A 14889-nucleotide genomic window follows, 5' to 3' on the forward strand; every position below is an offset into this window, starting at 1 on the left:
GCATAAATGCACTAATTATCCTCCTCACCTCTCTCTCCCTAACCAAAAACTCAGACAGGGTAAATCAGTCTAGAACATGGCTCCACAACCCCCGCACTGATGATCAACAGCAACCCTAACAAGTCACTTCCCTTTCTATAAGGTACAGAAATAAAACCATGTCCACACACAGAAATATATAATTTAATCTCATCTCCTTCCATTCTCACTTCACATCCTCCTTCAGCTTTCACCTTGATTGCCCTTACCTCTTACCCTCTTCACAGTTCAACATTTAAAAGGGAGAGAAGGAAAAAAAGATCACCTAAGTCTTTCTACCTTATTTGAAGTACAAAACAGACTGGATTTATTAGCATATCTCCCTCTTTTTTTCAAAATTTCCTTTTAAAAGAAAAGAATGAGAAGAGCAAGAAAGGAAATATGATAGGAAATAGGATGCACACTGGAACACTAGTAATTATTGAGTTAGTTCTCATCTTTAAGTTTCCAAATAACTTTATGACAATGATAAATACTCAACTGACACGAAACTGATATTGTGTAGATGAGATTCTGGTCTTTAACTGGATCTCAAGATGTGAAAATTAAAGAGCTTTCTTTTCCTGAAATGATGTTGCTCACCTGACTTATGTATTTCTCAATAATTCACTTCCCAAAAAGCTCCCAAGGTTCCTTTAAATACTGTTCTCCTGGACCACTCGAGTTTTGGCTCATTGATTCTGGATGAGATTACTCTGCAATGACCCTGTCTACTACGCTCAAAATCTTCTTGCATAAACAAATATACACATTACTAAAAATAAATAACAGGCACTAGACAAGATATTGGGTCAAAGAAAGAAAAAGGAACGTTAGCACCTTGGATTTAAAATACAAAAAAGGGGCTTCCCTGGTGGTGCAGTGGTTAAGAATCTGTCTGCCAATGCAGGGGACACAGGTTCGAGCCCTGATCCGGGAAGATCCCACATGCCGCAGAGCAACTAAGCCCGTGCACCACAACTACTGAGCCCGCGTGCCACAGCTACTGAAGCCCACGCGCCTAGAGCCTGTGCACCTCACCAAGAGAAGCCACCGCAATGAGAAGCCCGCACACTGCAATGAAGAGTAGCCCCCGCTCGCTGCAACTAGAGAAAGCCCGCATGCAGCAAAAAAGACCCAACACAGCCAAAAATAAATAATAAATTTATTTTAAAACATAAATAAAATAAAAGACAACAAAGTTCGGGCATCTCTGAAGTTATGATGTAAACATAAAACACCATAAAATACGAAACTGATTGATTTCCAATTTTTCCCAGACAATAAAAATGTTCTGTTTCATGCAAGAAAAAAAAAAAACCTTTGCTGAGAACCATACAATGAAGACAATGATAAAAAAAAAAAAAAAGGTAAAAAACTAGGGGCAGAGGACAAAACACGGTAGCTGGGCAAAGACCGCGAAAAAGCCAGGCTGTGACCATCAAACGGCTAGTGGTGCCCAGCCACTCTGGTCTCCAAAGACACTGCAGAGCCCTTGCTAATACACAAGGAAAACAAATACTAGTGTATGAGTAAATCTTTAAAATTGGGGAGTAACAGAAAATTTTATTTTACTAGGGTTATCTTGCTAACAATCTTGATTCAAAACCTAATTAAAATCCATTAGATACTATACATGATAGAAATACAGACATTCCACAGGAAAATAAATATTTCCTCTTGACCTGATTCTCCACTCTTACCCTGTACAATTATAACCTACCACACATCATCTACATTCTACCCTGAAGTTTAAATCTTATTTAAGCTACTAGATCCTCTCCTCTCTAATCTAAGCAGAATTTTTTGTCTACCCCGAATAAAATCATCCTATTCCTGGTTGGAAATCATTTTTATTCTTTTGTTTCACACTCTTCTAACTATAATTCCTCCTCCAACATCATCTTTCTTTGCTTGATTAGGTTGCTAGGGTTTTTTGTTTGTTTCTTTTGTTTGGTTGGTTTTTTGTTTTTTGCTTTTTTTTTTTGGTGAGGGGGCCAAAAATCAAGATTGCCAATTAAAAACTTTTAAGCATATATCACAAAGCCAATGGTAGTCAAAGCATTTTGTCTTACACATTTAAAAAAAATCCAATTCATGGTACAGTGACTCTGAAAAGTTGACAAAGGACAAATTACCCCCTTTTACAGATGAAAAAACTGAACTGCTAAGAGGCTTACTATGCAACACGACACAGCAGGAGCAGAGCTGGACCACGATTTTAGTCATCTCACTTCTGGGTGATATTATGCCCACTTGATCATGATAAACCAAGTTTTTATACTAAGATGCTATAGAGGAAAAAAGTCAAGCTTTTCCATCAATTGACCATTTCTCCCAAAGTCAAATCCGAAGCCCAAGTCTGTAGACTGAATGAAAGCTCAGTATTCTCATAAAAACACAAGATATACAGACTTCTGTATTAGGCACAGTATTTTCTTCAGAAGACAAGTTTGAATAAGAAAAATCAACTATAATACAAAAGACTAAAACTTTTCTGAAAATAGGAATTAGAGTGTAATTTATAATAAGCCATGAACTCAGGTTAGGATTTACCTAAAATTTAAAATGCATTAGAAAAATAATTTCTAAACAAAATATTTTTAAAGTATAAAGATGAAAAAAAAAGTATAAAGATGTTTCCCAGGTATAAAGTATAAAAGATGTTTTCCTTTTGGAAAAGTTACACACAAAAAAGATAACCCTAGGAAAAAAATGTTCTCTTTTCAAATATTTAAAAATAGTTTAAACATATATATTGTTTAGTTTCCACACAGCACTACATGAAATGGTTTTCAATTATTACTTAGTTACATACTCACCCAAGTGTCCCTTTCCCTGACATAGGGGGACTGGGGGGTTTCTGAGTTGGAGGTGTTGTACGCGGGAGCCCACCCATCTTCATGTTCTGGGTACTCACCTAAAAAAATTTTGAGGAAAAATCAATTTAACCTGTATGCAGTGAGACAAAGTGGCACTTTCAGGAAATAACATTATGCTATTTAACAAAGGAGGGGAAGGTTTAAATAGGAAAAAAAATTAGAGGCCATGCATTTCATATGCAATTTCTACTCTACTATCATTCTACAGTTGTACTCAAAGGACTCTTCCTAACGTGAGATTTTCAAATGATTATAAAGTTGTATGCAAAGACTTTATTTGCCATTAGGCCATCACACCAACAGATCACTGGTTAGACTATAAGATACTACATTCAATTGAAATCAAATAGGATAACTATAAAAACTTTAGTTTTTATAAAGAGTAACTCAATCAGACAATAATGCCTTTATGCAATTCCTTGTTTTTTAGATAGTAAGTTTATCATAAAAAACAAAAGACATGTTTCCCCCCAAAAAATGCAACTTTAGTTTTGATCCATTGTAAGTAGAGAATATAAAATAAAGTTATATCATATACAGAGAAAATTCCATTTTTTAAAATTGTGGATCAGCCTTACAATTCAGATTTCTTTAATGTTCTCTTATGAAGGAATCACCTACCTGAAAACTGCCAGAAGTTAAGGCATGTTCCTAAACATCTGAACCAGAAAGGTAGGGCTGAGGTATCCCATTCAACTGTGAGCGGTACAATGGCCACTGGCAATGTCCTAGTTCCAATGGGAATTAAACCCACTCAGGCCCAAAATGAAGATTAATTTAGGCATAGGAAAGATGTAACATAGTCCTAAATCAGAGCTAAGCCGTGATTCCTCACTATTCTATCCCCAACTGAAAGTGCAAGTGTGGGACAGTTGGGTGATTTGGGAACCATGGATGCCACCAAAGGAGCAAGTCAGCACTTACACAGAAAGCCCTAGAAATCTGGGTACCTTAAAGAGTTAAGAGAAGTCATGCACAAATATAGATCAAATGCAATCTCAAGTTGTTTGAGATTACCAATTGGTTAGAGTTAATAATGTTTACCACATATGTTCATACCTGACCCTATTTTAAGCCCCTAATATTCTGGATTTCCAAACACTTCAAAACAGGATCTTAACTTTTCTAATAAGAATACATCCAGAGTATTCAAATTATACTTATGAAATGAAACTGCAAGACTTCTGAAATCAGAATACACTTGTAATTTTAAAATATAAATTTTAAGAAAACAAATCATAATTATATAGAGTATTGAGGCTGACAAAATTAACTCTGGCTTAAAGGGAATATTTAAAAATCCTAAAATACGACTTGTTATCTGAATAGGCAAGAAATAATATATCAAGAAACAAACTCTTCAAATGAATAGCCCAGTGAACAAGTTGTGTGTGATGTTAAAACAATCTTTAATGACAAATGATACCTTTGAAATATCAATATTTTTAAAGTTAAGCATTCATCTATAATCCTTTTTTTATTGCTTTTAAACAACAAATACAAAACAAACTGGTTATCAAGGAAGAATAAAGATTAACTTATCCTTGCTCTCCCCCTCATTAATAAGCAGAGGGTATAATTGTATCTTAAAATGAAAATGTCAGAAGTTTTAAAAAATTAATCCACATTTGGGGAAAATTTTAGGAGTAATATGACAAATAACGAATAGCTTTTAAAACTGTATATCTTAATTTATGATACCAGAAGATTTTTAAAAGTAGTAACCGAAGTCCTTTAAGCTCAACCTTAAACAACATAAAACCCAAAGTCACTTTAAGTGATGAAGGAGAAGTAGGTGAGCCAAACACTAAACTACATCAATTTGCTAGAAACAGGAAGGAAAAGGAGCAGGGACAGAAAAAGAGTAAAACAGAATTTTATTCTATACATGGAATAGCTAAAATACTTGAAAACAGCTTTCCAACTTTGATTTGTTTAAGGTTTGGGTATATAAGGTGTTTTGATTAAATTGCAGTATCTTCTCTATAAGTCTTTTAATCTACCCAAAACATAAAATAAACAATCTATAAATTAAAATCTGGTGGACATTTCTATACATAAAACTTGATACATTTTATGATCTGTAGAATCGTCAAATGGTTCTATTTGTTTGGTTAATGGGGTTTGCATGAGTAACTTAATTCACTTAAGAAACCAAAGAGTCCCTGTGGAATGTCCAACTAATCTACTATTTTATACTTCACTGATGCTGTGCTACCTCTGTATTAAGCTAGAAGAGTATTCAATATTTCTTCAAGGTAGCTTTCCTTGTGAAAAATGTTTCTACGCTAAGTAAAACAATGAATATGCTATACAGAATATACATACTGCCATCTAATTTGAGGAAAAGGGAAAAGAACAGGAATAATTGCCAAACAAAACTTCTTATAATATAGAGCTCACCTATGATAAAAGTTAATAAACTGTATTTCACACCTAAAATAATTTGGTAAAAAATTACTTACTGGATACTCATCATGGTTCTAAAAACTACTTTGAGGGAAGTTACAGGGGGACACAACGCTTCCTGAAAAGGAGCAAAACACATGACTGAATTGTGAGTGTGGTGAAGGGGAACTTAACTAGAGAGAGAGGACATACCACAAACTCAGGATAAAGCAACACTGCACCCACTCCATAACAGCAATTCCACTTGAAGCTTTAGAAAATGTAATACACACAGGCAAAACTATCATCTGGCACATGAACGTGTAGTTGGCGGTCCTGAATCATGAACAGGAGTGCTCGTGATACTTTTCAAAGTTTTACTTGGGAACTGGAATGAAACTTTGATGGCTGATTCCAACAATATTTCAATTAATGTGGGTATTTTCTGATGCCACAAAGGAAAAGTCATCATTGAGAGCTGAGTGAAGCAGGTGTTAGCCACATGGAGAAAGAGCAGGAAAGGTCCCTTTTTTTTCCCTGCCAGAATGAAACTCTCAGAACAGAAGAAATACTTCATTTAGGTGATGAAAGTTAATGCACGATCACAACTCAAATAGTTTCCCACTGGCCTGGATGAAGAAATGCAGGTAATACCGAGAGTAAGAGCAATTCCTTTATGACCAGAGTGGTCTGCTCTCCCAGACTCTGGAGATCACTACAACTAGAACCAACCATCAGGCCAACTATTATACCTTACTACTGCTTCTAAAGTGCTCCTATCTTTCCTGCTCTATCCTTTTTTGGTAAATGCAATACCCTCCTTGAACCCTGATATATATATAGTATCATGTATTTCATATATAACACTCATTACAAATCTTAGTGATTTCCAGTACCCTGTGAACTCCAGTATTTTTTATAAAGCTGGCCAGCCAGGTATCTCTAGTTCAGAGCACATCACCTCTGCTATGAAGAAATCTCCCACGAAAAGATGACCTGTTGCAACTTAACAGTGACAGACACATTCTAAAATGATATCTGTGGTATATCCCTCATTTGAACTACCTACCACCAGACTACTAGACACAAGGGTAAAAGAATATGAAAAATAAAAGAAGACAAAGGTCTGTAAAATGATTTCTCTGCTTTTAAGGAACTTATTTTAGAACTAAGACCCACATGTTTAAAACAAAAAGTAGTATCTACAAATTATATCGAAATCTCCAAAAAAGAAATATCAATGCAAGACAAAATGGCTACAGAAGGTTTCATAGAGAAAAATCTGAGCTGGAGTGTTAACAAGTCTTAAAAAGAGCAAGATTTAAATATACTAAGAGAAGAGGAGTAGTATGTATAGGTTGTGTCTGGATGTGGCGTAGTGAGAATGGGCAGCAGCTGTGGTCAAGCATCTCTAGGCTTTCGTTCAATGCCCAGTATCGTTCCCCATTAGTTCCATCCAGTGCATAATTTTCTGGCTTCCTAGAGATCTTTATCCCTCTCCTCAGAGGATATATGTTCCTACTTCAATTCTCAGAGCCAGCAGGAAAAGAACCAGGAGATCCTCTGAAGGAGATCAAAGCTGAAATCAGGAATTCGAGTATGACTTCAGGAGAGATGTAAAATTTTTAGTAAGAGAGTTAGAAAGACAAAAAGCCTAAGGTGCCAAGAGTCCTAAAATAATCTAATACAGAGATAAGGGAATAAGAGATTAGGATTAAGGGGGGAAGAACAAATAAAGTAAGAAGAAGAAAAGAGGAATAAAGATGGACAAACTTCTGCTTGATTCTGAAAACAGTTTCTAACAACTGGCTTTTGACAAGATAGAATTGGTGGCTCAAGTCTGGAACTGATAGGCAAACCCAGATGAGTCTTCCAAAAGTTGCTGTTATTGTGGAGTTTTTCTCCCAAGTGTTGTATCGAATAAATGCTTAACAATGAACCCTCAGCTGTACCCGAGAGCTAGAAATTTGAGAGGCAATTTATCATCCTTCTGTACTGTAGGGAATGACACACAAGGTCACATGCAAAGTGAAAAGGTTAGCCCATTTTTTACATAAAGTTATGGATCTTCAAGATCCCAAGCAAAATTTTCAGAAGTGTTGTATTCTTAATGTGTTAACTGTAAAAGAAACTCCTAACCCCTCCTCATTAATTATTAAGAATCTGCTTGTACAATGTTCATCTGAAATAAATACTACAAAAACAGATCAGAAGTCTTTATTTTTTTTGCATTAAAGTAAATACACTTATTTTAAAAGTACTTAAGCTTAGCTTCATTAGTGACAACTTTCAACAGAAATATCTGTTTCAAACACATCAGTAACAAGGTCTTAAAACTCTTTTATTAAAATAAAGAGTGGGGAAAGGGTACCCCAGTTCAAGGTACATTCCACTTTTATATGGCCTCAGGTACGTATTAAAACCCCTCCAATATGGCATGCTATCCATCGGCTTTTTATACCTTTTTCTTTAAAAATATCACCACGTTGTTTTCAAAGGTCTTATGAATTAAACTCTACAACTTCTCATTCGACTGAAAAAAGTTAACCCAAATTTTAGATGAAAAGAACCATTAAACACAACCAGGACATGCTGTATAAAAGGTTAAAAGTTCAACTTTTAAGCATGGAGGTCTCTTCTGAGTCAAATCCCATGTGTCTTGTCCCAAAGTATGATATTTGTTTAGAGTATATCTGAAAGGCATCAAGTCTGACAACAATGGGAGCAAAGACAGAGCTCATAATGAGCTGAGGAGGAAATCAAATATCAGGAGACTTCCAGGGCACCTGACATAATCCACAGGTCTACAAAAATCTCAGCTGGAAAACCAGTGGACTAGTTTACTATCTGCGGTCCCTTCCAACTTTAACATTTTTAAATTCTATTTTCTATCTTAATATACTCAATTATTCCATTAATCAACCTTCTAAAGCAATTCATTTTTTCCCATCAACATTAAAAAGAGTAACGATTTGCTATATGCTGAATATTTTTTCCACTCTATTTTGTTTTGGTTCACCCAAAATTATTAACTATGTGCCACAAGTTTATAGAGATGACAGACATACTCAGAAAGAAAGATAAGAAGAAAGAGACAGAGGACTGGCACATTCTAGCTTCTAGGATGACCTCACGGTACATACTTCTCACCCTGTCAACCCCATCCCAATATAGTAGAAACAACTACATAGAGCCACAGTACTAAGGAGTGGAGCTTTTTTGGTGCAAAGAGCAAAGATGTTAAGGAATCTTATCCAAGTGTGATGTTCCCTTATTAGATCTTTCTTTCTTGGAAGCTCTCATTTCCCACTCACTCTGGCCTCTCACACAGAACAGATCCTGAACCCAGAAAGATCAAGAAGGAATCCTGGTAGGGTTTGGAAGAAATGAGCTAGGGATAGTTCCTTAGGCAAGCTGGTCTAAACTTTAAGGGGAAAGAACTGGTCCATTTTTTTTTTTTGTCTTTCCTTTAGTTAATCTTTCTGTGCACTTCTATCACTTTGGAGGTTAATGTATCAATAGCCAAAATCTGAATACAGACTTTAAGGAAAAAAAGCCAAGGTAGCCACAAGGACAGCTTCTGGTCTAATTCTACCTATTTTATGCAAAGGAATCTCCTCACTCACCGAGACTGAGGGCTTGGAGTCAACACTCCAATATACTTTTATGTACACATGAAGTACATCTGCCTGGGCTCCTCCAGTCACATCTCTCTACCATGATCTGTTAACTTTCTGTGGCCGTGGTTAGTAGCTAGTTAATGATTCAGATCTCAGTCATCTTGTCTTCTTGTTATCACTTTCTACACTGAAGACATGGCAAACAACAGGGTATATGGTAAGAATACATATTTGAAAAGGAATTATAGAATTCAGCTAAGAAAAAAAGAACAAAAATGAAATGCATGATCGATTTGGTGACAATAATTTTAGTACCATTCTATCTGACAGGCTTCTTGATTATTCTTGAATGTCTTTTCCCATTTTTCCCTCCAAAATACTAAAATGTTACTGAAACAAGTAAGAAAAGGAAATATCTTTAATTCTTAACTTGTATTTTGTTAAACACTATCATGAGCTTTTGATGCTTTGCATATAATACTCGGCTTGAAAACCTCTTAAAGTGAGTTTATACTGAAATATTTATATAGCAATTTGAAAAGACTAATTTTGTTTTTTGCAAAATACATGATACTGCAACTTAAAAAACACCCAAAACACTGAATATTTTCCAATTTTCAATTTTTTTAAGAGTGATTAAGAGTCAAGAGATAATGACATAGTGGCCACAAGGTATATAATAAAGCACACCATTTATAGAATAAAAAGGCTATTACACAGGGGGAGAGTTAAATGAAGCACATTAGCAGCCCTCCAATCCAAAACAAAATTTCTACATTTACAAAAGTCCAGCTAATTTTATTTCATAATGACATTTTATGATAGGGTAACTTACATTTCAGTTTCACAAAATATACTGACATTGCAAAATAACCATTTAGTCAACAAATATTTACTAAGTGTCTAATGTGTGTCAAGCACTGTTCTAGGCACACAGGATAGGGCAATGAACAAAACAGTCAAAAACATCTGCCCTCATGGAACATGAAGACACACAAAGTTTCATGAAAAAAAAATAAAATAAAAAAGAGTAACTAACTATTTGTTGGTTTTAAAATAAGGCCAAGTGCCAAATATCTCTTCACTCCCCATATGTAATATTCTACATAAGAACAGAGAATGGAAATCCAGCCCTGGAATCTCTTACCTTAAATCTAAGCAACCACTTAATGCATAAATGGAGCAAATAAAAGAGGTAAGGGAAAAAAGCATTGAAAGGTTAGTTGGAACTTCAGGATGTGAAGAGAAAGGAAAAAAACAAAGAAAAAACAAGTTAAGCATTCAGCATTAAAAAATAATGTTTCAGTAGATCATAGAAAGAGTGGTTAAAGCAGAATGTGTCATGAACAGGAGTTTTGTGATGAAATTATATGACACTTTTATTTAAAAACAACTTTATTAAAGATTTCTTCAAATTAGTGACCCCTAAACACTAAAATGTACAAAAAATGAAAGGGACTACAGATTCCCTAAAGAACATTTACTTGAGGATTAAATAAGAATTGGGGGATCACCTTTTTAGTATATAAGTGGGGAAGTACAAATATGATGTTTTATATTCTAAGTGCCTTTTTATCATTAAATTCGTTCAGGATCCTAAAATTTTCTATTAGCAGTTGTTAGCCTCAAATAAATCTCAAAAGATTTTCCCAAGTTAGAATAAATTTCAGTTATTAATTATCCATCCAATTGTACATCCTATTTTAACATGCTCTAATTAGTACTGTAAACTAAATGCATTAGGTGTTCATTATAAAATTAAATATCAAATTTCAGATAATAGTGCTTATATCAAAATTGTAAGAAAGAAAAAGATTTTTTAAAAAAATTTACACCATACATATTCTTTTACCTAGATCTACATTAAAGTTAGATTTAACCGATTTCTAGCCATACTTGTGTGAGGTATATTTTTTAAATTTAAATTTGCTTATATTAGACACAAATCAATTGCATGAACTGTACAGTTTCACTTATAGTCATATACGTATTTATTCAGCATCACATTTGAAAAGTCACTGTCTTTCAAATCACTGCTGAGATGCAAACTTTAAATAACCTAATCCTTAGCTGAAGCTCTGAATAGTTTCTTAAGAACGAACACCAATTTAAATGAAAGTTATATGCTCCTCAGTTGTGATTATGGTACTTTACATACATAGCAGGCACTTAAATACATTTTAAAAGATAGCCAAAATATATAATGACTATCTACTCAAAAGCAGTGGAAATACTAGTTCACATATTAGTTTTAGCTACATTATTCTCACCCAAAATGTTGAGATAAATTTGTTTTAGAAAAATTCAAAGTACAGGTTTGTTTATATATGTTCTTTCTGAAAACTAATGCCAAAAGTTTGTTGATATTTTTGAGATAAAGCAAATACTTTAATAACATACTGAATAATTTTTAATTAGTCATACTAAATCATTAAAAGATCAGAAATATAATACCACATTTATTTCCAGATCTATATGAGGTATTTTCATAACTGATTAAGCAAAACAATTCAGTCAAAGATGACTGTTTAAAACTTGACAACATAATACTAAGAAGAAAGAAGGATAACATAGTTATAGTGGTAAGAAATCTTCAGAACTACAAGTAGGCCAAGACTTGATCCTCTGGAAAGAAAAGATAAACGCTTAATTTTCTAAAGAGTTAGTTTCATTATGGGCTGTTGTTTTTAAGCTGGACAAAAATTATACTTACCTTTACTCCATGTCCAATATCATCTAGAATTGTATAGTCAATAGGTTTTCTAATATAACGAACTGGTCGTTCAAGGTTGGCTGGAGCAATAATCTTATGTGTCCTTGAAGTGTTTTTATTGGTAGTCAAAATACCAATTTCTCTTCTTGCAACTTTCTCTTTATGAATATCAACGGTCTACAAAATATAATATAAACACAACACAAAAATGTATAGCTCTTATATCCAGAAAAATAAAAATATAAATACTTAGAGGTTTAATATCATTATTCATATTCTTAACCACAATTGCTAACTTCTCCTTTTGGGACCAATACTGACTTTCTCCCTTTCTAGGCTAAAGCAAGGGATGGGAAACCATGGCTGGCAGACCAAATTTGGCCCACCACCTATTTTTTACAGCCCAAAAGCTAAGAGAGGTGTTTACATTTTTTTAATGGTTGAAAAAAGTCAAAAGAAAAATAGGTCTTGACATGTGAAAATTATATGGAATTCAAATTTCAGTTTCCATAACAAAGTTTTATTGGAACACAGTCATTCTACTTGCTTACATATTTTCACAATATAATGGCAGAGATGAGTAGTACTAACAGAGACCTTATGGCCTGCAAAGCATAAAATATTTATTAGCTGGCCCTTTACAGAAAAAGTTTGCCAACCTCTGGACTAAACATGCTAATTTTTCCCCTCTCCATTAAGACTTAACCTTATTAAGAAAGCCCCAGTGAAGGAATTCCCTGGTGGTCCACTGGTTAGGACTCCATGCTTTCACTGCTGAGGGCCTGGGTTCAATCCCTGGTTGGGGAACTAAGATCCCACAAGCCGTGCAGTGCAGCCAAAAAAAAAGAAAAATCTTCAAAAAAAAAGAAAGTCCCAGTGATTAATCTGGTTCCATTTAAAAATAACCTATTAGTATAAACTCTATTAGTGTTTAAATAATTTTTATTAAAAAAAGAGAGGCCTAAACTATAAATACAATGTTAAAATAAGAATCATTTTTTACAGAGAAACTTGTTTACTGAGGCAATGCTGCTTATATTTTATCATAACAAAATGCTTGTAAAATATTTCATTATTTTATTTATTAAATGTTCAAAATAGGATATAATTTAGTACATAACAACAATGTGTTTTTACTCAGTTTTCTATTTGCTGAGAGAGGGCGAATTTAAGCACGGGTAATTAATACACTAAAGCAGCATTTTTCAAACTGCAAGGTGCAATTTAGTGAGATGTGAGCAGCAATTATTTTAAATGAAAAAGAACAGAAATATCAGACAACATACACATAGTAAGGTATTTTTTCTTAAAATGTTATGTATATAAATACATACATTAAATTGTGTACTGGATGAAATATAAAATATATTTTTAACTGTGAGTTGCAGTTTAAAAAGTTTGAAAAATACTTCACTAAAATTTTGTTCACATCTCTTGCCACCATTCCTGGCTCAAGCAGCAATTAACAGATACTTTTGCTATTTCCTCCCCAAACATACTTTAATTTACCCTGTCTAAAGAATAACCAGGTAGTAACACAGAAATGGAAATGAAAGATAACCATCATGACATTATTAAATACAACTTTAAGAAATCTGAACACTGATTATTTATCCTTCTAAACTACCTAAAGTGTGAAAGAAACCTGAAACAAATTTGAAGCCTCCCATTTCAACCAACAGATCTTAAAAGAAACAGAATCTGTAAGTTCATAACTAATAAATATCTAAATGAAGCAACAAATCGAATACCGGCCAAGGTAGTGACCTTATCATTTTAATTATTTCTTTTTAAGACAAAAATAGGTTTTGAACTTTTTCAGTGCATATTAGAAAAATTACAAAATTTGCTTTCCTTTTCAACTGTTTGAGGGAGCTATAACAGAAAAAAAAAGGTTGCACATTAGTGACAATATTGGAATTTACTTATTTTTAACTTCAGAGAAATGGAAATTAATCATATTTTACTTTTGAATAATTTTTAATGTCTTTCTGAATTACTAAAAATATGAGCTAGGGGCTTCCCTGGTGGCGCAGTGGTTGAGAGTCTGCCTGCCGATTCAGGGGACATGGGTTCGTGCCCCGGTCCAGGAAGATCCCACATGCTGAGGAGCGGCTGGGCCGGTGAGCCGTGGCCGCTGAGCCTGCGCGTCTGTAGCCTGTGCTCCGCGACGGGAGAGGCCACAACAGTGAGAGGCCCGCGTACCACAAAACAAAACAAACAAACAAACAAAAATGAGCTAGGAAGATTTCATACTTACCAATTATACTTCAAAATAACCAAAAAACCCCAAAATATGACACTTATTTTTTATATATAACTGGTCTTTGTTATACCAATAAAAGAAAATTTATTAGAGAATGTAATCCTCTTTCAACATTGTTTTCATTCTGCTTAGTTAGAAATATAATTATTCAGAAATGAAAACAAAAGAATGTAAACCTAATCAACAATAACAGAATTCTAAACTTAGGGCAAACTGGAACTTCAAATTTTCCTGCTAGAAATATTAATAAATCTCTGGAGAATGAAAAGAGGGGTAACTTTTCATTATTATTTGCACTAAGATACAGTTATATTTTATAACAAGCACATATTTTTAAATTATTTGAAAAAACTGAGACTTTTTTAAAAGCATTAGAACAATTAGATCATACCTGGGGATTGGGGGCACTTACATATTACTTATATATTTTCTTTATGTACACATAAACACACAGCCCAAACCTGTATAAGCCATTACAGTAAGCATAAAAGAAAGACCAACACAGCAAAAGAAACGATCACAGAACTTTTATATATAAGCCAAAATAAGGGATAGTTGCTACAATAGGGCATAAAATTAGGCTCTTAGCTTCGTAGAGAAGGCAAAGTATAAATAATGAGTTACAAGAAAACATACACCCCTTCACTGGAAAAGTGACCATGTGCCCAGCACTAAACTCTTAAAGGAACTGGTTGAAGGAATTATGAGAAAAATGTTCTTTTTTGCTTCTTACATTAATTCTCATTAAAACTGAAGGCATATTTTAAAACGTAATTCTTAACAGCATATGTCTATATGAAGCCAAAATAATCTAGTTTGGTTATACGTTTCTAGTTGTCTACTCTAAAAGAATACTAGAGCAGGGCTTCTCAACAGCAACACTACCAGCATTTTGGGCCAGATAATTCTTTGTTGTGGAAGGGCTGTCCTGAGCATTGTAGGTTGTAGTGAAGCCTCCCAGTTGGTATCTATAGCACTCCCCACCCCAAGCTGTAACAACCA

General features: G+C 34.1%; 1 protein-coding gene across 50 annotated transcripts in view; it reads right to left on the reverse strand.

The window, feature by feature from the left end:
* ABI2 (abl interactor 2) overlaps positions 1–14889 on the reverse strand; it is a 102042-nt gene that overhangs the window by 32718 nt on the left and 54435 nt on the right. For 27 of the 50 annotated variants that reach the window (XM_060302003.2, XM_060302002.1, XM_060301991.1 and 24 more), the window contains exons 3-4: positions 11622–11798; positions 2841–2938 (exon numbers count right to left, since the gene is read on the reverse strand). In XM_060302003.2, the coding sequence (XP_060157986.1) occupies positions 2841–2938; positions 11622–11798 (275 nt within the window). Of the gene's footprint in view, positions 1–2840; positions 2939–10055; positions 10074–11621; positions 11799–14889 lie in introns of all 50 variants that reach the window. The other 23 variants (XM_060301984.1, XM_060301983.2, XM_060301976.1 and 20 more) reach the window with 1 other exon arrangement.

This window comes from Globicephala melas, chromosome 7 (genome assembly GCF_963455315.2).
Source record: "Globicephala melas chromosome 7, mGloMel1.2, whole genome shotgun sequence".
NCBI lineage: Eukaryota > Metazoa > Chordata > Mammalia > Artiodactyla > Delphinidae > Globicephala > Globicephala melas.